A 24290-nucleotide genomic window follows, 5' to 3' on the forward strand; every position below is an offset into this window, starting at 1 on the left:
AGAGAGAGAAACAACTGTACTGTAAATATGCTACTACACACATACACAGAGAGAGAGAGAGAAACAACTGTACTGTAAATATGCTACTACACACACACACAGAGAGAGAGAGAGAAACAACTGTACTGTAAATATGCTACTACACACACACACAGAGAGAGAGAGAGAAACAACTGTACTGTAAATATGCTACTACACACACACACAGAGAGAGAGAGAGAAACAACTGTACTGTAAATATGCTACTACACACACACACAGAGAGAGAGAGAGAAACAACTGTACTGTAAATATGCTACTACACACACACACAGAGAGAGAGAGAGAAACAACTGTACTGTAAATATGCTACTACACACACACACAGAGAGAGAGAGAGAAACAACTGTACTGTAAATATGCTACTACACACACACACAGAGAGAGAGAGAGAAACAACTGTACTGTAAATATGCTACTACACACACACACAGAGAGAGAGAGAGAAACAACTGTACTGTAAATATGCTACTACACACACACACACAGAGAGAGAGAGAGAAACAACTGTACTGTAAATATGCTACTACACACACACACAGAGAGAGAGAGAGAAACAACTGTACTGTAAATATGCTACTACACACACACACAGAGAGAGAGAGAGAAACAACTGTACTGTAAATATGCTACTACACACACACACACACAGAGAGAGAGAGAGAAACAACTGTACTGTAAATATGCTACTACACACACACACAGAGAGAGAGAGAGAAACAACTGTACTGTAAATATGCTACTACACACATACAAAAATGCAATCCATGCAAAAAGATGATACTAGAACACACACTCTCTTACCGTCATCATGGGGGTCTTCACTCTGATTCTTGCTTCTGGATTCCTTAGAAGGGGACATGCCTGCTACAAGAAGGACAGGTATCAGTTGTGTGATACATATTATCACACATTATGGCAAGTCTCAAATAGCATGAAAGGGTTATACAGAGGCTTTGAGGCCAATGTCCAGAGCTGAGTCTGGGACAAAAGCACTATGGCCACGTGAGAACCAATTGATAGCAACCCTTGAACCAGCTCCAGCTCTGAATCAACCCCTGGCTGATGGAACAGTATGAGAGGGCCAGTGGCTGGCACTAACTCAGACAGCCGTCACCATCAAACAAGGGCTGAACCGGGCACTGGGCAAGACTGGGAGGGGTATGGGGGGAGCGACTTGGGAGAGGAGTGGAGGGAAGACAACACAGGGCTGGGAATTATGTTTTATGTTGGATAATGTCAGTGGGAGTGTGGTTGATACAGTAGATATTTGGAGCTGATGGGAACATTTGGCTATGGTAGATGAGATATTTAAGCAATAAGGCCCAAGGGGGTGTGGTATATGGCCAATTTATACAACGGGTGGGTCTAATCCTTGTTGGTTCAAACCGCATTCCAGCCGGTGTCTATTCCACAAGTTACCACCAGCTAAATCTGGCTGAGCAATCCACTGTCTCATCAGCCCAGCCACACAATTTATAAACTTGATTTCCACTATAAAAAGCATCTTGGCATTATCTCACATTTCTTTTAGACTAACATTTAGTTTATAACAGCAGAGATTTGTAAAACCTTGCTGTCTATCTCTCCGAAATTTGCAACATTGTTTCAATATTCAAATTCGATCTCCAACTGTCCAATAGTAACGTGTCGGGAGTCGGGACAAGACAGACAGGCAGAGTTTCTCAGCCAGTCAAAATCGTGAATCAGTTTTATGGTTATATACAAAGAAAAGTAAACTGAAAAGTGCAGCTAGTTTGCCATTTTTCCAGCTTCAGTTTGAAGTGATTGTGTTAGCTGTGTTGTTGGCTAGTTCATCTGTGTTCTGACGAGTGAGCACATTTTCTATGCCAAGTGAAATCACGCCTCAGTAGCTCATTGTTATGCATGTAGCCAAATAAATGTCTCTAGAAAACAGCTTAAACAAATGCAAATGCAGCTACTTTGTTGTTATTCTGGCTGCACTGTTTGACGTGACTGTAAGTTAGCCGTAGTTGACTAGCTAGCAAGCAAGGGATAAGAACGTTGCCAGCCAGTATGGCAATAGAACATTTAGAACGAACGACTGGGTCACGTCCATAGAAACAGAACAAAAAGAATGAATGACTGGGTCGAGTCCATAGATACAGAACAAAAAGTCTGACTGACTGGGTCACGTCCATAGATACAGAACAAAAAGACTGAATGACTGGGTCGAGTCCATAGATACAGAACAAAAAGTCTGACTGACTGGGTCACGTCCATAGATACAGAACAAAAAGACTGAATGACTGGGTCGAGTCCATAGATACAGAACAAAAAGTCTGACTGACTGGGTCACGTCCATAGATACAGAACAGAAAGACTGAATGACTGGGTCGAGTCCATAGAAACAGAACAAAAAGACTGAATGACTGGGTCGCGTCTCTAGAAACTGAACCAATAGTGACCCTGGATTTGTGTCGGGACTACATCTTGGAAGGACGATGCAACACAGGGTGCCTGGACACAACCCCCCGAGGTGCCTTATTGCTATTATAAACTGGTTACCAACTTAATTAGAGCAGTAAAAAGTCATGTTTTGTCATCTTGTGGTATACAGTATGATATACCACGGCTGTCAGCCAATTAGCATTCAGGGCTCGAACCACCCAGTTTAGAAAACATCCCTCAGATAATGTTAACTATGAGGTACAATCTCTATGATTCAGTCATTCTGTGCCTCTTGGATCAGTCTGTATCACATTTTACTATGATTATAAAATTGCCCTTTATGTTCATGTCATAAATTAATCCTATTGGAAACATAATCGGTAAATAATGTGGGTGAATGTAAAGAATGTAAAGGTTTAGAAGTGTTTGGGTGGATAGAAGGATAGCACATGGTTGGGTGCTGTCACGTTCTGACCTTTATTTCCTTTGTTTTGTATTTATTTAGTATGGTCAGGGCATGAGTTGGGTGGGCAGTCTATGTTTGTTTTTCTATGTTTTGGGGCATTTCTATGTTTCGGCCTAGTATGGATCTCAATCAGAGGCAGGTGTCATTAGTAGTCTCTGATTGAGAATCATACTTAGGTAGCCTGGGTTGCACTGTTTGTTTGTGGGTGATTGTCTATGTTAGTGGCTTGTGTCAGCACAGGTCTAATTTGTAGATTCACGGTCGTTATTTGTTTATTGTTTTGTATGCAGTGTTCAGTACTTTCTTTATTAAATATTCACTATGAACACATACCACACCGCGTTTTGGTCCTCTGATCCTTCTCGCCTCTCCTCTTCAGATGAAGCGGAGGACGACCGTGACAGTTGCCCACATCTAAAGGTGTTTGGGTGGATAGAAGGATAGCACACAGTTGGGCGCCCACATCTAAAGGTGTTTAGATGGATAGCACACAGTTGGGTTCCCACATCTAAAGGTGTGTGGGTGGATAGAAGGATAGCACACAGTTGGGTGCCCACATCTAAAGGTGTGCGGGTGGATAGAAGGATAGCACACAGCTGGGTGCCCACATCTAAAGGTGTGTGGGTGGATAGAAGGATAGCACACAGTTGGGTGCCCACATCTAAAGGTGTGTGGGTGGATAGAAGGATAGCACACAGCTGGGTGCCCACATCTAAAGGTGTTTGGGTGGATAGAAGGATAGCACACAGTTGGGTGCCCACATCTAAAGGTGTTTGGGTGGATAGATGGATAGCACAAAGCTGGGTGCCCACATCTAAAGGTGTTTGGGTGGATAGATGGATAGCACACAGTTGGGTGCCCACATCTAAAGGTGTTTGGATGGATAGATGGATAGCACACAGTTGGGTGCCCACATCTAAAGGTGTTTGGGTGGATAGATGGATAGCACACAGCTGGGTGCCCACATCTAAAGGTGTTTGGGTGGATAGATGGATAGCACACAGCTGGGTGCCCACATCTAAAGGTGTTTGGGTGGATAGATGGATAGCACACAGTTAGGTGCCCACATCGAAAGGTGTTTGGGTGGATAGAAGGATAGCACACAGTTCATCCCACATCCAAAGGTGTTTGGGTGGATAGAAGGATAGCACACAGTTGGGTGCCCACATCTAAAGGTGTTTGGGTGGATAGACGGATAGCACACAGTTGGGTGCCCACATCTAAAGGTGTTTGGGTGGATAGATGGATAGCACACAGTTGGGTGCCCACATCTATAGGTGGTTGGGTGGATAGAAGGATAGCACATAGTTCATCCCACATCTAAAGGTGTTTGGGTGGATAGAAGGATAGCACATAGTTCATCCCACATCTAAAGGTGTTTGGGTGTGTTACGGTTTTCTTCGGGTGAAGTAGAGTCGGACCAAAATGCAGCGTGGTAATTTTGAAACATGTTTAATGACGAAGCAAAACGAACAAACAATACAAAAACGGAATGAGAAAACCTATACAGCCTATCTTGTGACAACAAACACAGAGACAGGAACAATCACCCACGAAACACTCAAAGAATATGGCTGCCTAAATATGGTTCCCAATCAGAGAAAACGATAAACACCTGCCTCTGATTGAGAACCACTCTAGACAGCCATAGACTTACCTAGAAAACCCCACTAAGCCACAATCCCAATACGTACGAAAATCCCAAGACAAAACAACCCACATAAATAAACCCATGTCACACCCTGGCCTGACCAAAATAATAAAGAAAACACAAAATACTAAGACCAGGGCGTGATAGATGGATACAACACAGTTGGGTGACCACATCTAAAGGTGCTTGGGTGGATAAAAGGATAGCACACAGTTGGGTGCCCACATCTATAGGTGTTTGGGTGGATAGAAGGATAGAACACAGTTGGGTGCCCACATCTAAAGGTGTTTGGGTGGATAGAAGGATAGCACACAGTTGGAGGCCCACATCTAAAGGTGTTTGGGTGGATAGAAGGATAGCACACAGTTGGGTGCCCACATCTAAAGGTGTTTGGGTGGATAGAAGGATAGCACACAGTTGTGTGCCAACATCTAAAGGTGTTTTGGTGGATAGAAGGATAGCACACAGTTGGGTGCCCACATCTAAAGGTGTTTGGGTGGATAGAAGGATAGCACACAGTTGGAGGCCCACATCTAAAGGTGTTTGGGTGGATAGAAGGATAGCACACAGTTGGGTGCCCACATCTAAAGGTGTTTGGGTGGATAGAAGGATAGCACACAGTTGGGGGCCCACATCTAAATGTGTTTGGGTGGATAGAAGGATAGCACACAGTTGGGTGCCCACATCTAAAGGTGTTTGGGTGGATAAAAGGATAGCACACAGTTGGATGCCCACATCTAAGGGTGTTTGGGTGGATAGAAGGATAGCACACAGTTGTGTGCCAACATCTAAAGGTGTTTTGGTGGATAGAAGGATAGCACACAGTTGGGTGCCCACATCTAAAGGTGTTTGGGTGGAAAGAAGGATAGCACACAGTTGGAGGCCCACATCTAAAGGTGTTTGGGTGGATAGAAGGATAGCACACAGTTGGGTGCCCACATCTAAAGGTGTTTGGGTGGATAGAAGGATAGCACACAGTTGGGGGCCCACATCTAAATGTGTTTGGGTGGATAGAAGGATAGCACACAGTTGGGTGCCCACATCTAAAGGTGTTTGGGTGGATAAAAGGATAGCACACAGTTGGATGCCCACATCTAAGGGTGTTTGGGTGGATAGAAGGATAGCACACAGTTGGGTGCCCATATCTATAGGTGGTTGGGTGGATAGAAGGATAGCACATAGTTCATCCCACATCTAAAGGTGTTTTGGTGGATAAAAGGATAGCACACAGTTCATCTCACATCTAAAAGTATTTGGGTGGATAGAAGGATAGCACACAGTTGGGTGCCCACATCTATAGGTGTTTGGGTAGATAGAAGGATAGCACACAGTTGTGTGCCAACATCTAAAGGTGTTTTGGTGGATAGAAGGATAGCACACAGTTGGATGCCCACATCTAAAGGTGTTTGGGTGGATAGAAGGATAGCACACAGTTGGGGGCCCACATCTAAATGTGTTTGGGTGGATAGAAGGATAGCACACAGTTGGGTGCCCACATCTAAAGGTGTTTGGGTGGATAGAAGGATAGCACACAGTTGGGTGCCCACATCTATAGGTGTTTGGGTGGATAGAAGGATAGCACACAGTTGGGTGCCCACATCTAAATGTGTTTGGGTGGATAGAAGGATAGCACACAGTTGGGTGCCCACATCTAAAGGTGTTTGGGTGGATAGAAGGATAGCACACAGTTGTGTGCCCACATCTAAAGGTGTTTGGGTGGATAAAAGGATAGCACACAGTTCATTTTACATCTAAAGGTGTTTGGATGGATAGCACAGTTGGGTGCCCACATCTAAAGGTGTTTGGGTGGATAGAAGGAAAGCACACAGTTGGGGGCCCACATCTAAAAGTGTTTGGGGGGATAGAAGGATAGCACACAGTTGGGTGCCCACATCTAAAGGTGTTTGGGTGGATAGAAGGATAGCACACAGTTGTGTGCCAACATCTAAAGGTGTTTTGGTGGATAGAAGGATAGCACACAGTTGGGTGCCCACATCTAAAGGTGTTTGGGTGGATAGAAGGAAAGCACACGGTTGGGTGTCCACATCTAAAAGTGTTTGGGTGGATAGATGGATAGCACATAGTTCATCCCACATCTAAAGTTGTTTGGGTGGATAAAAGGATAGCACACAGTTGGAGGCCCACATCTAAAGGTGTTTGGGTGGATAGATGGATAGCACACAGTTGGGGGCCCACATCTAAAAGTGTTTGGGTGATTTGAAGGATAGCACATGGCTGGTGTGCCACATCTCACTACAATATAATCTAAAAACACTTCCTGAGACAGACAATAAAACCAAAAGTCAGTCAGTCAGTCAGTCAGTCAGACTCTCTCTCTCTCTCTCTCTCTCTCTCTCTCTCTCTCTCTCTCTCACTGTGCTTATTTGGCTGCACATGTAGTGGATGGTGTTCACAAGATCTACAAGTCAACTACTGTAGAGGTGGTAGTAGCACTGGTTTGATTGGTTGCATGACAACAACAGACAGGCTATACAAGGTAAGTTCAGAGCTCTAGAGCTTATATAGACCTAGACCGGTATTCAATGATAGACTTCATGAAGCAACTTACTAGAAGTTCACATATACCACATGCTGTAAACTTTCTCTTCCCTCTCAAATATAGACAGCAAGCACTTCTCTATCTGTAGAGGCAGCATCTGTTCATACCAGATAAACTACAGTGCCTTCGGAAAGTATTCAGACCCATTTCCTTTTCCCACATTTTGCTACGTTATAGCCTTAGTCTAAAATGGATTAAATATGATTTTTCTTCTCAGTAATCTACACACAATACCCCATAATAACAAAGCGAAAACAGGTTTTTACCTTATTTACATAAGTATTCACACTTTGCTACGAGACTCGAAATTGAGCTCAGGTGCATCCAGTTTCCATTTATCATCCTTGAGATGTTTCTACAACTTGACTGGAGTCCAACTGTGGTAAATTCAATTGATTTGACATGATTTGGAAAAGCACATGCCTGTCTATATGAGGTCCTTCAGTTGACAGTGCATGTCAGAGCAAAAATCAAGCCATGAGGTTAAAGGAATTGTCTGTAGAGCTCCGAGACAGGATTGTGTCGAGGCACAGATCTGGGGAAGGGTACCAAAAAATGTCTGCAGCATTGGAGGTCCCCAAGAACAGAGTGGCCTCCGTCATTCTTAAATGGAAGAAGTTTGGAACCATCAACTCTTCCTAAAGCTGGCCGCCCGGCAAAACTGAACAATCGTGGGAGAAGAGCCTTGGTCAGGGAGGTGACCAAGAACCCGATGGTCAATCTGACAGAGCTCCAGAGTTCCTCTGTGGAGATGGGAGAACCTTCCAGAAGGACAATAATCTCTGCAGCACTGCACCAATCAGGCCTTTATGGTAGAGTGGCCAGACGGAAGCCACTCCTTAGTAAAAGGCACATGACAGCCCACTTGGAGTTTAGGCCAAAAGGCACCTAAGGACTCTCAGACCATGACAAACAAGATTCTCTGGTCTGATGAAACCAAGATTGAACTCTTTGGCCTGAATGACAAGCAACAAGTCCTGGTTAAACCTGGCACGGTGGTGGCAAAATCATGGAGTGGGGATGTTTTTCAGCGGCAAGGACTGGGAGATTAGTCAGAATCGAGGGAAAGATGAACAGAGTAAAGTACAGTGAGATCCTTGATGAAAACCTGCTCCAGAGTGCTCAGGACCTCAGACTGGGGCAAAGTTTCACCTTCCAACAGGACAACAGCCAAGACAACGCAGGAGTGGTTTCGGGACAAGTCTCTGAATGTCCTTGAGTGGCCCAGCCAGAGCCCGGACTTGAACTCGATCGAACATCTCTGGAGAGACCTGAAAATAGCTGAGCAGTGACGCTCCCCATCTAACCTGACAGAATTTGAGAGGATCTGCAGAGAAGAATGGGAGAAACTCCCCAGATACAGGTGTGCCAAGCTTGTAGCGACATACCAAAGAAGACTCAAGGCTGTAATCACTGCCAAAGGTGCTTCAACAAAGTACTGAGTAAACAGTCTGAATACTTACAGTATGTAAATGTGATATTTCAGTTGTTGTTGTTTTATACATTTGGAAATATTTCTAAAAAACAGTTTTTACTTTGTCATTATTGGGTATTGTATGTAGATTGATTAGGGAAAAAACGATTTAATACATTTTAGAATAAGGCTGTAACATAACAAAATGTGAATACTTTCCAAATGCACTGTATTTGACAGACTCTCGTGTTTACGCCTTTCAAACAATACATCAGCAATTTAGGATTTACACAAACCCATTTTGAATTCTGTCAAATCAAATCTTATCAAAATGTATTTGTCACATGCGCTGAATACAACAGGTGTAGACTTTACCGTAAAATGCTACTTACAAGCCCTTAACAAATAATGCAGTTTTAAGAAAATAGAGTTAAAAAAATATTTACTAAATAAACTAAAGTTAAAAATATATGTATTTTTTTTAAGGAACACAATCAAAAATTGATAATGACGCTATATCCAGGGGGTACCGGTACCAAGTCAATGTGCAGGGGTACAGGTATGTGGGGGGGTCCATATTTATTTAAAGGATTCACACGACACGGAGGCAAAATGTCAATAGTTGGATCTTGGTAGCTACTTTATCTCTAAGTTCCAGCCATGGTGTCAAGTAGATTGCAAAGCAATGCAAAACTTTCTGCACTTCCTGGCAGTGTGTGTTTGTGTGCTACTGCGTGTACTGGTGATGTTTTGGCCACAACACAGCTCCGCCAAAGATACTGATAACTAACCAAAGATGTATCATTGGCGTCGTATCCAATGGGATCAAATTAAGCGTAGTGGGCAGAGTCAAGCACAATCTAGTGAGATGCTATTGGCATGTTTTACTATGTATTTGCATTAGCAAACGCTTACGACGTGAGGGGTGCGTGTGTGCGTGTGTGCAATAACTCAATTCGCCCTTGCACTCCTTTATAAACAACACAATTTTGAAAAAACTTTAAGAAAGGGTCAAGTATACAAAACTTAGCGCACTCTGTTCGTAATAGATTTTTGTTTTGGGAAGAGAAAACTGTATTGTGCTTGAATGTTTCATCGATAAGAAAATTAACAATGCACTCTTAGAAAAAAGGTTTTCAAAAGGGTTCTTCGTCTGTCCCCATAGGATAATAATTTTCGGTTTCAGGTAAAACCCATTTTGGTTCCAGATAGAACCATTTTGGTTTCCACGTAGAACCCTCTATGAAACCCTCTATGAAACTAAAAGGGTTCTACCTGGAACCAATAACTGTTCTCCTATGGGGAGCCGAAGGGCCCTTTTAGGTTCTAGATAGCACCTTTTTTTCTAAGAGTGTACCTGGTATTTTTACCACTGATTTTGTCACTGCTGGAATTGTGTCTGTCACCAATGAACGAACATTCCATTTTGTGACAGACACAATCTCCCACCCCTTACCTACCCGCACCTTGAATGTATCAAATAAATGTGTTAGGATTTTCACAGGTTTACTTGTGAAGCGTTATCCCTGATCTCTCTCTCTCTCTCTCTCTCTCTCTCTCTCTCTCTCTCTCTCTCTCTCTCTCTCTGAAACTGTTTGAAAAGCAATCACTCTTTAATTATGCTAACATTTCAGAATTCTAACCTTAGTCAGAGTACTGAAAATTCATATATAAATGTAAACGCGCTGACATAGGTCAAAAGGCTAAAAGTGATATTTTCCAACCATAGTGCGAGTGTGTTTGAGGTTTTACTACTGTTACATATCTCCAACACGTGCACATATAACCTACACTCAATGTGTAATTGCATCTCACAAGGTGAAAAGAACAGAAGTCTGAAACCGTCATGGGCACTAACCTCCTGCCTTCTGTCCATCCTCAGTGTCCTCTTCTGTAGTCACATCGTTATCTGGTGAAGAAAACAAGAGAGAGAAAATCACACCCTGCAATTTCACAAACCACTATCTACTGATACTGCAGTGTAGTAGTGTCATACTGGGTTAGGCCTATCACTGGGTAGTTACAGTCCTGATGACCAAGGACTGCAGCATTTACACACCCAAAAAACAATGGTTCTAAATAATACCCGAGAGGGGTTATTTGGTTGGTAACTATAGCGGAACTCTTTTTGGTGCTAAATAAAAAAACATTTTATATAAAGAACCATGGTCATAAAGTTCTAAATGGAACCTGTATGGTGCTATAAATAACCCTTTCCTAAGGTTCTATAAAGAACCATAAAAAAAAGTGATATATAGCACAAAAATGGTTCCGCTATGGTCACAACCCTTTTGGGGCTATATAGAACCTTTTTTTATGGTTCTTTATATAACATTTATCGAGAAAGGTTCTTTATAGAACCATTCTCAATCTCAAAAGTTATTTGTAGATCCTTTAGAACACATGTGTCAAACTCATTCCACATAGGGCTGAGTGTGGGTTCTCCCTTGGACTTGATTGATAATTAAGGTAATTGATTAGTAAAGAACTCCCCTCACCTGGTTGTCTAGCTCTTAATTGAAAGGAGAAAACAGAAAACAGAAAACAGCAGACATGAGGTCCTCCATTGAGTCTGTTTGACACCCATGTTATATTGTTAAAACTCCATAGCTGTCATTGTGTTAACTGAATCGAGTGAGCTTCCTCTGGAACAGCTGGGGGTCCCTGAGGAGAGAGTTGATAAGCACCGAACGATAAAAATCAACCGCTCCTAATTGACACAAGGCCATACACAAGTCTTTCACAAAACACCATTACTGACCACAGTCAGATATAACATGTGATATCAGAACACAACACCTTAGAAAATTGGAATGAAACTGTCACTCAAGGTTGCACAAAAAGAGCTGTGAGCAAACCATACCCCAAAATATTTGAATAAGCCACCTCCCCTACATTTGAATTATCACTAAAACAACAAAGAACCCTTTTGTGAACTGTGAAGAACCATTGAAGAACTCAAAGGGTTCTTTGAGTCAATATGGTTCCACATAGAACCATCAGCCTTCCAAAAGAACCCTTGAGGATCACTGAGTATAAGGCTCATGGGGACATTTACACACAGATGGAACCATTGAGAAGAAGGAAAGGAATTTAATCACATTGGACTCAATATTCAAAAGGCACTCGCACATCTGATCTATCTTTGTTGCAGGTGCATGGTAATAATTTAATAAGATGAGAAAAAAGAAGAAACCTGCATACTGCTCTTGCTTGTATCACTGCTCTTTACTAAACTTTACGTACCCGGCCTCAAGGCCTTCGTCAGAGCTCACTTTGGACTAAAATAGTCTCCCAATGACATTTATAAATGATGTATGCCAATGTCCTCTCTCTCCCTCTTTCCCTCTCTCTTTCTCTCCATCTCTCTCTCTCTCCCTCTTTCCCTCTCTCTTTCTCTCAATCTCCATCTCCCTCTTCCTTGCTCTCTCTCTCTCTCTCTCTCTCTCTCTCTCTCTCTCTCTCTCTCTTTCTCTCTCTCTCTCTCTCATCCAGTGGCAACATTCACAGGTTTTACATGTTATTTTGGCATTAATACATGTCACATATCAGTTTGCAAACAGTGTTTAAAAATGATAATTGAGTTAATAAACTTCCATACAAACATGCTCTTTTTTGATTTCTTGAGTAAGGCAGCTCCAAAATGCAGGTGTTTCAGCCTAGCTCAGTGCTTTCTGCTGTGGTGGGGCAGCCCGCGGAAAATACACAGCGTACGGGTTGGTAATGTTCTCTAGTTGCGCCGTGACTGGCTCAGTGTTCTGTCACTCATGGAGACACTACGTCACTGCAAAATCTATGGGGAGAGCTCGAAAATTCAAGCCCCTTGGGTGCTGCCATAGAGTTACATTAGAAGTGCCCATCCAGCTTCACTTGGCTCATCACGCTCTAGCGGGCCGGGCACCTGCAGGCTGACTTCATCATCATGAATCACTTCGACAATCTACTGGCAAATCCTTGTCATATGAAGATACATTTTTGATAAAAAAATTCAACAATGAGTGGTTTGGAAGGAATCAGTGGCTAACCGCAAGCGTTGCAAACAGTCACTAGCCTGCTATTCAGTGGAGTGGGTGTGTGGTCCAAGTCTGCGTTTAAGGGTCTCTTTCCAAGCTTAAAAGGATAAACATTCAACACCTTGATCATTTGCCATGCTGTCAATCCAACTGGAAACTCGGAACTGGGAAATCTCAGACTTTGAACGGTCATCCAACTCAGAATTCCAAGTCGGGACCTCGGGCCTCTTTCTAGAGCTCCGACCTGAAGATAACTGACGTCATGATTCAACCTTGTTTTTTTCAGAGTTCCCAGTTGTCTTGAAAGCCCCATAAATCCAGAGAATTCCAGACTTTACAGTTTTTTTCGATTGCTAAACGACAGTGGGCACAACTGGAGTCACATGTGCAAAACTCTAACTACAGTCTGCACTACCAACAGTCACCTGAGCTAAACAGTTCACATCACCTGCAAAACTCATTCCAAGCAACACAACTCTTAACACATGGCTCAAAACACGCTCAGTGCAGCCAAACACTATGCACAACCCTTACTGAGATAACACACACTGTCACTCAGAACACACTGAGAGTAAAAACACTAGCATCAAACACCAATACAGAAAATACAAACTTTTCATCTTTACAGTTTGAACAATTTCAGTGACTTCATACAAAGTAATATTTTCTTCAAAGAAAAGAGTGACATTTTTTCACATGATTTATTAAAATGTTTAGAACATAACAATTCTTTAAGGTAAATGAAAATTAGCAGTTTGCTTCAATAGTCTGTAGTAATTTACGGAATTACAGTAATGAGAAAAAAAAGGTAGAAACTAAAAGTACATACTGTAATTCGAACAAATAATTGAGGGGCTAATCCTGCCTCTCTCTAGCATCAGGCCACAGGTTTTCTTCAACATCACATCTAATGTTTTCTCTTGCCATGCACCTGGGGAAGAACCTTCTGGAGTGCCTTATCCATCCCTGGCAGTCCTCTGGACTCGTGTCCTCACATCCGGCACGCATGGCTTCCAAAAGAGACATTTGGTCATGTGGGTGGTGACCAAACACTTTCCACCTCCAGGCAGAGAAAAACTCCTCTATTGGGTTGAGGAAGGGTGAATATGCAGGCAGGTACAAAACCATAAATCTGTGATGTGCTGCAAACCAATCTGTGACAGCTGCAGAGTGGTGAAAAGCAACGTTATCGCAAACTATGACAAAAACTTGGGGGTTTCTTACTGGCTCCCCCTGTTCTGCTGGCAATAGCTGAGCATAGAGCTGTTCTAGGAAAGCTATAAGCCTTTCTGTGTTGTATGGGCCAATGAGTGGTGTGTTGAGATGCAAACCATCATTGGCCATTGCAGCACACATGGTGATATTTCCCCCCCTTTGGCCTGGAACCTCCACAGTGGCCCTTTGACCTATAACATTCCTTCCTCTGCGCCGTGTTTTGGCAAGGTTAAATCCAGCTTCATCGATAAATACAAATGAATGTGGTCTTTCCAGTGCTTCCACCTCCATTACTCTCTGAAAAACAGTAAGTGCACAGTTTTACTGTTTTTTTACTGTAAATATTTTGTATAGCTGTGTACGTAACCTCAGACGTCTTACCTGGACATATTGGTATCTTTGCTCTTTTACCCGTTCACTGTTTCTCTCGAACGGTACAGTGTATAACTGTTTCATTGTAACTTGGTGTTTCTTTAGGACTCAAGCAATAGTTGTTGTGCTGACAGAATTAACATTTTCAAATATATCATTATCAGCCAGCACTCTATCTTGAATCTCCCGCATTTTTATTGCATTGTTGACAACAACCATGTCAACAATAGCATTTTCCTGCGCATCTGAAAATATTTTTCCTCTTCCCCCTGTTGGGGGCAGCCTTTGGGTCCTGTTGTAAAAATATATTTTACAGTCAAACTTACTGTAATATATATCTGTGTAAATATTCTATAATTGCAATACAAAATAGATTCCTGTAATGTTTTTATTTACTGTAAGGAAGTAACTCTCACCTGTTTGCATGATGGAAAATTCGCATTACAGATGCCACTGTGGATCTTTGCAGATTGGGTTGCACCCTCAACCCTGCCTCTCTCAATGAGAGACCATGGTTCACGACATGGTCTATAAGTGTAGCCCTTATTTCATCTGAAATAACAGCTCTTTGTCTTCTTTGTCTTCCTCCATGCATCCGCCCTCTCCCTGCCACCCTTCTCCCTCCACGAACCCATCTTCCTTGTTCCATTTCCAAAATGAGTCTTTCTGAGCTCTACCTATATATACTGTAATATGTGTGTGTGTTCACTAACAAGTCTAAAACAAGACACCTGCTAAGCCTTTCAGCTGAAATTTCAATCAGCAGTGTTTGAAATGCACAAGGCTGAAATCTATTCCGTTTTGAATGTGTGGTTCACAGTTTTGACAGCAGTGTGTTAGCATTTGAACAAAGTGCTGTAAATCCAGTGTTGTGCAGGTTGTGGTTAAAGTCATGGGATAAGTGTGTAGAGTTTTGAAAACTGTGTTCAAGCAATGAAAAACGAACTAGAGTTTGGTCCACATGAACTGCTGCTGTGCAGACTGTAGTTAGAGTTTTGCACATGTGACTCCAGTTGTGTCCACTGTCGTTTAGCAATCGAAAAAAACTGTAAATGATGTATTATGCCAGGGAGATATGTATACTGAGAGCCGCTCCTTTCATTTCTCTGTTCCGTCTACGGTATGAGGTATTGTACACAATGTAAACCTGAGGCGATGGTTCAGTGTGGAGGGTTAGACAGGAGTAGGGAGTGTCTTCAGAGTGATACGTGGAGTAGAGAGTAGAGTAAGCCCTAGGCAGAGCCATTGCGATGCATGCCCACTCCTGTGGCTGAACTAATGCACTCACGCACACAAGCAGACCACGCACCCACACACACAGATCTTGCAAGGATCAAAAGCACACTAGCACACTTTACAACCATTGCCATCATGCTCCCTGTGTGTGTGTGTGTGTGTGTGTGTGTGTGTGTGTGTGTGTGTGTGTGTGTGTGTGTGTGTGTGTGTGCTTGTGGTGCTAGCGTGAGACACAATGTATGTTGGAGGCCATGTGTGTGTGCCTGCTAGCTTGGGTTAGCTGTGATAAAATGCTGTTGAAACCACCAGAGCTCCTTCTGTGTGTGTGTGTGTGTGTGTGTGTGTGTGTGTGTGTGTGTGTGTGTGTGTGTGTGTAAGTGCAAGATTGTGCGTGTGTTCTCCCTCTTGGTCAGGCGACAAGCTTTTCTTTTGTATAACACTGAATGAACGACTACAATACATTTATCTAACCCAGGAAACAGTGAGTGGCCCTCTGATAGCCTACAGTCCTGGTGCTACTGGACGCCCCTGTTCCTTTTTTGAAGGATGGGAGCGTCCCACTCCTACAATTTGTTTGATTTTATTGGATAGAGCAATCTTGCTGCTGTGATTGCACGTTGCGGTATTTCGCCTAACAGATATCCTACTGGGCACAGACGTCAATTCAACATCTATTCAACATCTATTCCACGTTGGTTCAATGTCATTTCATTGAAATGATATGGAAACAATGTTGATTCAACCAGTGTGTGCCCAGGGGGATGGGAGTTTATCAATGTTTGATTTGTTTCAAATTCTTTGTGATCTGTGGGAAATAAGTCTCTAACTTTTTTTGCAGGAGTTTAGGAAGTGCAGCTTAGTTTCTACCTCATTTTGTGGGCGTAGTGCACATAGCTTGTCTTCTCTTGAGAGCCAGGTCTGCCTACGGCGGCCTCTCTCAATAGCAATGCTGTACATATTCAAGGATTTTATTAATTTTGGATCAGTCACTGTGGTCAAGTATTCTACAACTCTGTACTCAAGGCCAGATAGCATTCTAGTTTTTCTGTGTTTTGCTTGATTTTTGTTTTCTTCTTTTAGTTTTCTCATCATTTGGTCTAATTGTGTTGCTGTCCTGGGGCTCTGTGGGGTCTGTTTGAACCAGCTGGCTGAGGGGACTCTTCTCTAGGTCTCTCAGCAGGTTAGGGCTTTGTGGTGGAATGTGTGGGTATCACTTACTTTAAGGTGGTTGTAGAATTTAGCAGTTATTTTCTGGATTTTGATAATTAGCGGGAGTAGTCCTAATTCTGCTCTGCATGCATTATTTGGGGTTTTGCTTTATACATGAAGGATATTTTTGCAGAATTATGCATACAGTCTCAATTGCGTTTGTCCCATTTTGTGAATTCTTGGTTGATGAGTGGACCCCTCTCTCTCTCTCTCTCTCTCTCTCAATCTCTCTCTCTCTCTCTCTCTCTCTCTGCATCCCAAATTCTCTTCCTCTCCTGTTTTCCTCAGGGCTCCCCCATTTCGTGGATCTAGTCAGCAGAAAAGTTAACTGTCTCAAGGCCTTACCTAAAACTACAGCAATCATGGAGTTTGAGCTATTAGTACCACAGGCCTGGCTGTGGCAGACATGTGGGACGAGAGGGCCATGGATGGGGCAACCTGGACTAGATGTAAACTAGTAAAAGTAAATCTGTCTCCCTCCATTTTGTATGATATGTTTCATTTCATATGGTATGTATTAGTGTTGTCACAATACAATCATTTTTACTTCAAAACCGAAACCAGGTTCAGTATCACAATACTCGATACCATCACAATACTTGATACCATACTTGATACCAAAACGATACCAGAACGATAATATGAATTCGAATTAGTCACAGAATGGCACTTGATCCAGACAGATCTTTTGAGTTCAATATCATGTTTTTTTTTACCAATCTAACTACATAACAACATAATGGTAATCATTAATTTGAATGGAAAGTCTCTATTGATAAACTGGGTAAATCAAGATGTAGCTGTAATGGTTTTCCTCCTCTTCTGAGGAGGTGTAGGAAGGATCGGACCAATATGCAGTGTGGTAAGTGTTTATCATTTTATTAAACTGAACTGAACACTACAAACAAACAAAAAGAACAACCGAAACAGTTCCATCTGGTAACAAATACAAAGACAGAAAACAACTACCCACTAATCATAGAGGGAAAACAGGCTGCCTAAGTATGGTTCTCAATCAGAGACAACGATAAACAGCTGCCTCTGATTGGGAACCATACCAGGCCAAACACATAGAAATAGAAAGCAAAACATTGAATGCCCACCCCAACTCACGTCCTGACCAAACTAAAATAGAGACGTAAAAAAGGAATTAAGGTCAGGACGTGACAGTAGCCTAGCCCTATTCACAATGCAGGTGAATGCATATTCAATAGGAGTGTGTGGATGCATTGAGTTATTGAGCTTGTTTTCTGTGATTTCATGAGGCTACAGATGAAAAAACATTTTTACCTTTCACTTGGGACTTATTTTATTAGAAGAAGCAATTCTTCTTTTATAAAATTGTGCGCTGTTTCTTTGAGACCCATGACCTCATTCACACACAAAGTCCTTTCAAGGCTGAAGCAAAGATGATCTTGTCTGGGAGAGATGCGATGTGGGTGAGAATAATCAAATGAATAAAGTTTTTGGTGACAATCAGCAATATTTTGCATTATGGTTTGCATATTATCACAAATAAGGTACTAGGGATGTGAACTGATGTTGGCTTCAGCTGTGAGCTAGCAAGGAAACTTGGCCTACAAAGCTAGAAGCTACCGGTATTGCATTGTAATGTTCTAGCCTGTACTGTTTCAGGAACAGTAATTAGCCGTTTCAACATCTCTACATGCCGTGTTGCATTATTCAAGTGTGTTAACTTCTGTGCAGCATAAGTGGATATGCAGCCCAGACTCCCAGTGAGTAGTGGTTCCTAATGGCAGGTAGATCAATGAGGAAGTGGAGCAGGCATGGTGCTATAATGGGACATCGGCAGCGCTGATAGACAGACTCTTTCAATCAGTAGACGACATGAAACACATTTGACAGAAGCACCACAACATTTACTATTACCGGAGGGAGGAGGTATAGGAGGCTCAAGGCCCTCACCTAAAGCTACTGTAATGGTGGCATTATAGAATTGCAGGCAGTGGCAGCTACATGGGTTGAACCCAGGAGAAGATGGTGGTGGATGGAGGCCATAGGAAGGGAAAATGGGGTAGTAAGGAAGAAAGGGTGGAAGAGATGGTAAGAGGAGGGTGTTCTCAAGGCCCTTACCTAAGCTACTGTAATAATGGTGTAAGTTAACTACCACAGGCCTGGCAGACATGTGGCAGCCACTCTCCTTCACAGATAATTTCAGCCATGTGGCCTTGTATGGGGTATGGGAGGAGGGGGTTGATGGGGAGGAAGGAGGGAGAAAGGTGGAGGGGATAGAGGACTGGGGATGTGAAGTTTAGGAAGGGCGATATTGAGGTGCCAATAAACCATCTAGGTATAGTTAGCACTGAGGGATGGGTTCACCTCTCATCGTACCAGTTAAAGGTGCAATCTGCAGTTGAAATAATATCAAAGCATTCTCCACTGTTTCAGTAAAAAGCTGAGGGATGGGGGTGAGGAAACGTAATCACGAGTAAGGACTGGCATTCCATTATATCAAAATTGGAGTAACACAAACATATATTTTGGGTTCTGATGTTGTACCCACAACAGTTAAACTGAGCTAATGAGGCATGTTTAAGTTATATTCTTCAATAATCAATACATATAATTTATTTTTTAGTCCAAATAGGGATGTAGCAACTGCAGATTGCCCCTTTTTAATGTCACTCACAAATTGTACAGGTTGCTCAGCAACAACAATCTGGGAATGGGAAACCATCAAAGGCAGAAGGCATATTCCAGGTATGAATATAATTATTGTATCCTGTCTCCTGTGACATTTCAGACGATAGTGACAACATTTGCTTCTTGATCTAAACATAATGCGTGGCACTCAGTATATGGTAGCTACAACACAGTTACTACCCACTGCCAAATATAACTAAGAGAGATGGGAGCATCCCAGATGGCACCCTATTCCCTATATAGTGCACTACTTTTGACCAGAGCCCTACAGGTGGTATGGTCGCTGGTCAAAAGTAGTGCACTATAAGGGAATAGGGTGCCATCTGGGATGCAGCCAAAAGGCCTGAGCCAGCATCCCGCCACTGGCACTGTGATCAGTAACACAGTCATTCATAGTCTGATGAAACACACACACACACACACACACACACACACACACACACACACACACACACACACACACACACACACACACACACACACACACACACACACACACACACACACACACACACACACACACACACACACCCTCCCGACTTCCACACACACAGACACCACACAGGCTCAATTTGCACTCCCTCTCGGTGGTCCTGCTTCCCGCATCCCCCCCTCCTTCCCCCCGTCCCCTTCCACCACATAAAGAAACCCAGGCAGTCTCATCACAATAAACACAGTTTGCTGCGTTTCCCACAAATTACAGTCTTTGGTGCCCATAAACACTGGCAGAGAGAAGCTTCCTATTAGAACCAGTAGGGGTTCTCATGTCTCATGTAGTGTAAAGACGAACCATGTCATTACAAGTAAAGTGCCATGTAAATAAAGTAGCAATTGGAAAGTAAGGGAAACAGTGTGAGAGAGAGGGGGGGGGGGGGGGGGGGAGAAAGAGTGAGGGAGGGGCAAAGAGAGAGAGGGGATATCTTCACCTTGTCGGCTCGGGGATTCGGACCAGCAACCTTTCGGTTACTGACCCAATGCTCTAATGTGTGTGTGTGTGTGTGTGTGCATGCGTGAGAGAGAGAGAGCGAGAGAGTAAGAGACAGAGAGACACAGCACCAGCAGCATTTGATCATTCATATCATTTTAAAGTACATAACACACTGAGAATCAATTTCAACATAATACTACTCCAAAACCACGACGGCTGCAAAAGAACCTACCACGGTCACAAGTAAAAGGACCATGTGCCAAAGTGTGGAGAACAGTCACAAACACTATAAAAGGACAATGTGCCAAAGTGTGGAGAACAGTCACAAACACTATAAAAGGACCATGTGCCAAAGTGTGGAGAACAGTCACAAACACTATAAAAGGACCATGTGCCAAAGTGTGGAGAACAGTCACAAACACTATAAAAGGACCATGTGCCAAAGTGTGGAGAACAGTCACAAACACTATAAAAGGACAATGTGCCAAAGCATGCATGTCTTCAATCAAAGTGTAGGAATTATGAATTACATTTAAATCCTTGCTAATATGGTTACAAATAAAAGGACTATGTGCCAAAGCATGCTCCATTTTCACACATAAATAATAGGACAATATGAATGCCAATCCATGACCTCAATCATACCAAATAAAACATTCATTCAATTGAAACGCTAATATGGTTACTAATAATACTTTGGACAATACACACTTAGCACCTTTTTTTCTATCTAGAATCTAAAATGTCTCTTTGGCTGTCCCCACAGGAGAACCCTTTGAATAACCTTTTTTTGGATCCGGATAGAACCCTTTTGGTTCCAGGTAGAACCCTATTGGGTTCCATGTAGAACCCCAGAGGGTTCTATATTGGAACCCAAAATAGTTATGCCTGGAACCAAAAATGGTTCTACCTGGAACCAAAAAGTGTTCTCCTGTGAAGACAGCAGAAAAAATGACTGTCAAGGCTAATAATGTGTGTGTGCGCACACACATTCTAATATAATGCCAAATGATTAATGATATCAATTAAGGTGACTATGTATTAATCAAGTGAATGATTTTACTCATCAATGATTTTAATTTTCCAATTACTGATTTTCTAATTAGAGTACAAATATAGCATATATCCTCTGGAGTCTAGATTTTTGGAGACATTGTTCAATGTAGTTTTAGTGTCCATCTACTGTGTATGTAATATAGCAACACTTTTATCCAAAGTGACTTACAGTCAGTCATGCGTGCATACATTTTACGTATGAGTGGTCCTGTGAAACGAACCCACAATGCTGCCGTTGCAAGCAAGTAGATCCAGAGGACGTGTGTATCTGTGTAACCTGTACTAGTGTTTAAGATGCACCACATACTTCTCCCCCGTCCCTATAGCAGTAAAGCATGGCGAGGTCTCATCTTGACACCAATGTTTCTCATATCAACAGCTTGTTGAGAGGCACACTGTAATGAAACAATCTCCCGTATGCAAATGCCCTGTTTACTGGTCCTTCTGCATTCATTTTTACTTGACAGGTAAAACTAATGCCACCGAGGACACAAACATGCAACACAATACATCACAATGAGAAAAGAGAGGAGGAGAGAAAGAAAAAAAGCTATTCTCCTGTCTAGACACGCTGAAGTAGAGGTGATGACGTTGGTCAGATGTTGGTATTGGGGGGTAAGGTGTGTGTAGAGAGAGCAAGAGAGAGAGACAGAGAGAGGGAGAGTGAGAGAGAGAGAGAGATAAACAGTGAGAGAGCGAGAACAAGAGCGAGAGACAGAGAGAAAGAGAAAGAGAGAAAGAACAACAGAGAAAGAGAAAGAGAGAGAACAATAGAGAGAGAGAGAGAGAAATAGAGAGAGGGAGAGAGAGAGATAGAGAGAGAGAGAGAGAGCGAGAGAGAGAGCACGAGAGAGAGCGCGAGAGAGAGAGCGAGAGAGAGCGAGAGAGTGAGAGAGAGAGAGAGAGAGAGGTAGAGACATAGAGGGAGAGAGAGAGAGAGAGAGCGAGAGAGAGAGCGAGAGAGCGAGAGAGAGAGAGAGGTAGAGACATAGAGGGAGAGAGGGAGAGAGAGAGAGAGAGAGAGAGAGAGAGAGAGAGACATAGAGGGAGAGAGAGAGAGAGGTAGAGACAGAGGGAGAGAGAGAGAGAAAGAGAGAGAGAGAGAGAGAGAGAGAGAGAGAGAGAGGTGAAGAACACACACCATTGTAAATACAACCCATATTGATGCTTATTTATTTTATCTTGTGTCCTTTGACCATTTGTACATTGTTAAAACACTGTTTATATATATAATATGACATTTATAATGTCTTTATTGTTTTGAAACTTCTGTATGTGTAATGTTTACTGTTAATTTTTATTGTTTATTTCACTTTATATATTATCTACCTCACTTGCTTTGGCAATGTTAACACATGTTTCCCATGCCAATAAAGCCCTTGAATTGAATTGAATTGAAAATTGAATTGAGAATGTTCTAGCTACAGTGAGTGAGAGAGAATGAGAGGAGGAGAGAAAGTGGGCTGTTCTAGGCAAGAAGATGACACTGTGTGATAGAACAAGCCTTTACAGCACCGTGTGATTTAGTCACAACGTGTCATGTAGTCTGTCTGTGTTCCTCTGTCTCTTCCCGCTGATCCACGCAACTGCCTGACTGACACAAATACACACACACACACACTCTGCCTGTCTATCTCCAACCGTGATGATGAGGTGTTACGACAGAGTTTGAGCACAGACTGAGTTGAGCTAGGATTCTCTGGTTATTTCGACACATCTACTCCCAGGCACTATCAAGGACACCTGCCGAGCTAATTCTGGTTCTCTCAGATTCCCGCTCCGATTCTGCTCAAGCAAAAGACAAGTGTTCTTCACACTGTGAGATTAACCATTGCATATGTCATAACCATGACAACTAAGCTTTGTTTCTCAGTCAGAAAGTTATGGCAGTTACTTCAGTCAGAAAGTTATGGCAAAAATATAATGGCCAAACACAGTTAATCTTCTTCTTTGGGATTTGGTTGGCCTCCAACTTGTAGGTGCATGCACCGCCACCTACTGTACTGGAGTGTGAGGCCAGTCACGGCCTACCTACATTAAATTCCGGTAAATACAAAATTGTTAAAAAGTAAAAGTAAAATTGCCCTGCCAACTATTAGCCCTCACTAAAAACACCACCCCATTCCACTATTGAACCCCATCTAATTCTACTCCAGGCCAACGGTCTGGGAGGACAGAACACTACCACTCAACACCCCCTGCAAATCTTCTGCAGTAAAACCTCGCAATCCCAAGTACTTCTCTGCAGCTACCACAACAACCTCTATTTTCTGCAGTACAGTTGACAACCATGGCTTTAATTGCTAAGAAACACCCCTCACTGAAGCACATATTATTCCTATCACTCTCTATTGACCTCAGCCTACTTACAGGAATCCCCTTACGACCCCATCTTCCTCTACAACTCTCTTCACTGCTTCAGCATACAACACTTTCTGTACAACTCTGACCCTAGCAACCTCTAACTGGACACCTCTGATCTCCAGCCTCATGGGCACCCCCACACTTTCTCCACCAATACTACACATTCCCTCCTTTCATGGCGTCCTGCACACTTCTCACATCTAGGAATCTCCATCCTACACACAGCTGCAACACCGTAGTATTTCCAGAACAAAAGCTCTCACGGGATAACTGACACATCCTAACTTGACCTTGTTGGGCAAAAACTCTGCATCAAAACTCAGCAGGACAGGCACCGGGTCTGCGTCGTACCGAATGCCAGGCATCACAGACACCAGGAAACTTCCATTTCAGCTGATCCTCCTCAACACTTAATGCCACCCCTGTTATCACTCCTTTCAACGCCGCCCTGCTCCGGAGAGCAAAGTAAGTCATAGTTTCTGTCCCTAGTCGTGTGGTCCGGACTGCCTGTTCCCTCTGGACGGAAAAAACACACGAGTCCACTTCGCTTACTGTCACCGACTCAACAGTCCCCAACCTCTTCTCCACCCTGACACCACACACACTGTATGGATCAGACAGAATAAAGGGATCCATTCTCTCCACCAATCTGAAGGTAAGATATAGATCCCGAACAGTCATTCTGATTTCC

General features: G+C 42.8%; 1 protein-coding gene across 2 annotated transcripts in view; it reads right to left on the reverse strand.

The window, feature by feature from the left end:
- LOC139381901 (mono-ADP ribosylhydrolase 2) overlaps positions 1-24290 on the reverse strand; it is a 1192255-nt gene that overhangs the window by 71838 nt on the left and 1096127 nt on the right. The window contains exons 10-11 of one of the 2 annotated variants that reach the window (XM_071125757.1): positions 10401-10451; positions 844-906 (exon numbers count right to left, since the gene is read on the reverse strand). In XM_071125757.1, the coding sequence (XP_070981858.1) occupies positions 844-906; positions 10401-10451 (114 nt within the window). The remainder of the gene's footprint in view (positions 1-843; positions 907-10400; positions 10452-24290) is intronic. The other variant, XM_071125758.1, reaches the window with a different exon arrangement.

Source organism: Oncorhynchus clarkii, chromosome 23 (assembly GCF_045791955.1).
Source record: "Oncorhynchus clarkii lewisi isolate Uvic-CL-2024 chromosome 23, UVic_Ocla_1.0, whole genome shotgun sequence".
Taxonomy (NCBI): domain Eukaryota; kingdom Metazoa; phylum Chordata; class Actinopteri; order Salmoniformes; family Salmonidae; genus Oncorhynchus; species Oncorhynchus clarkii.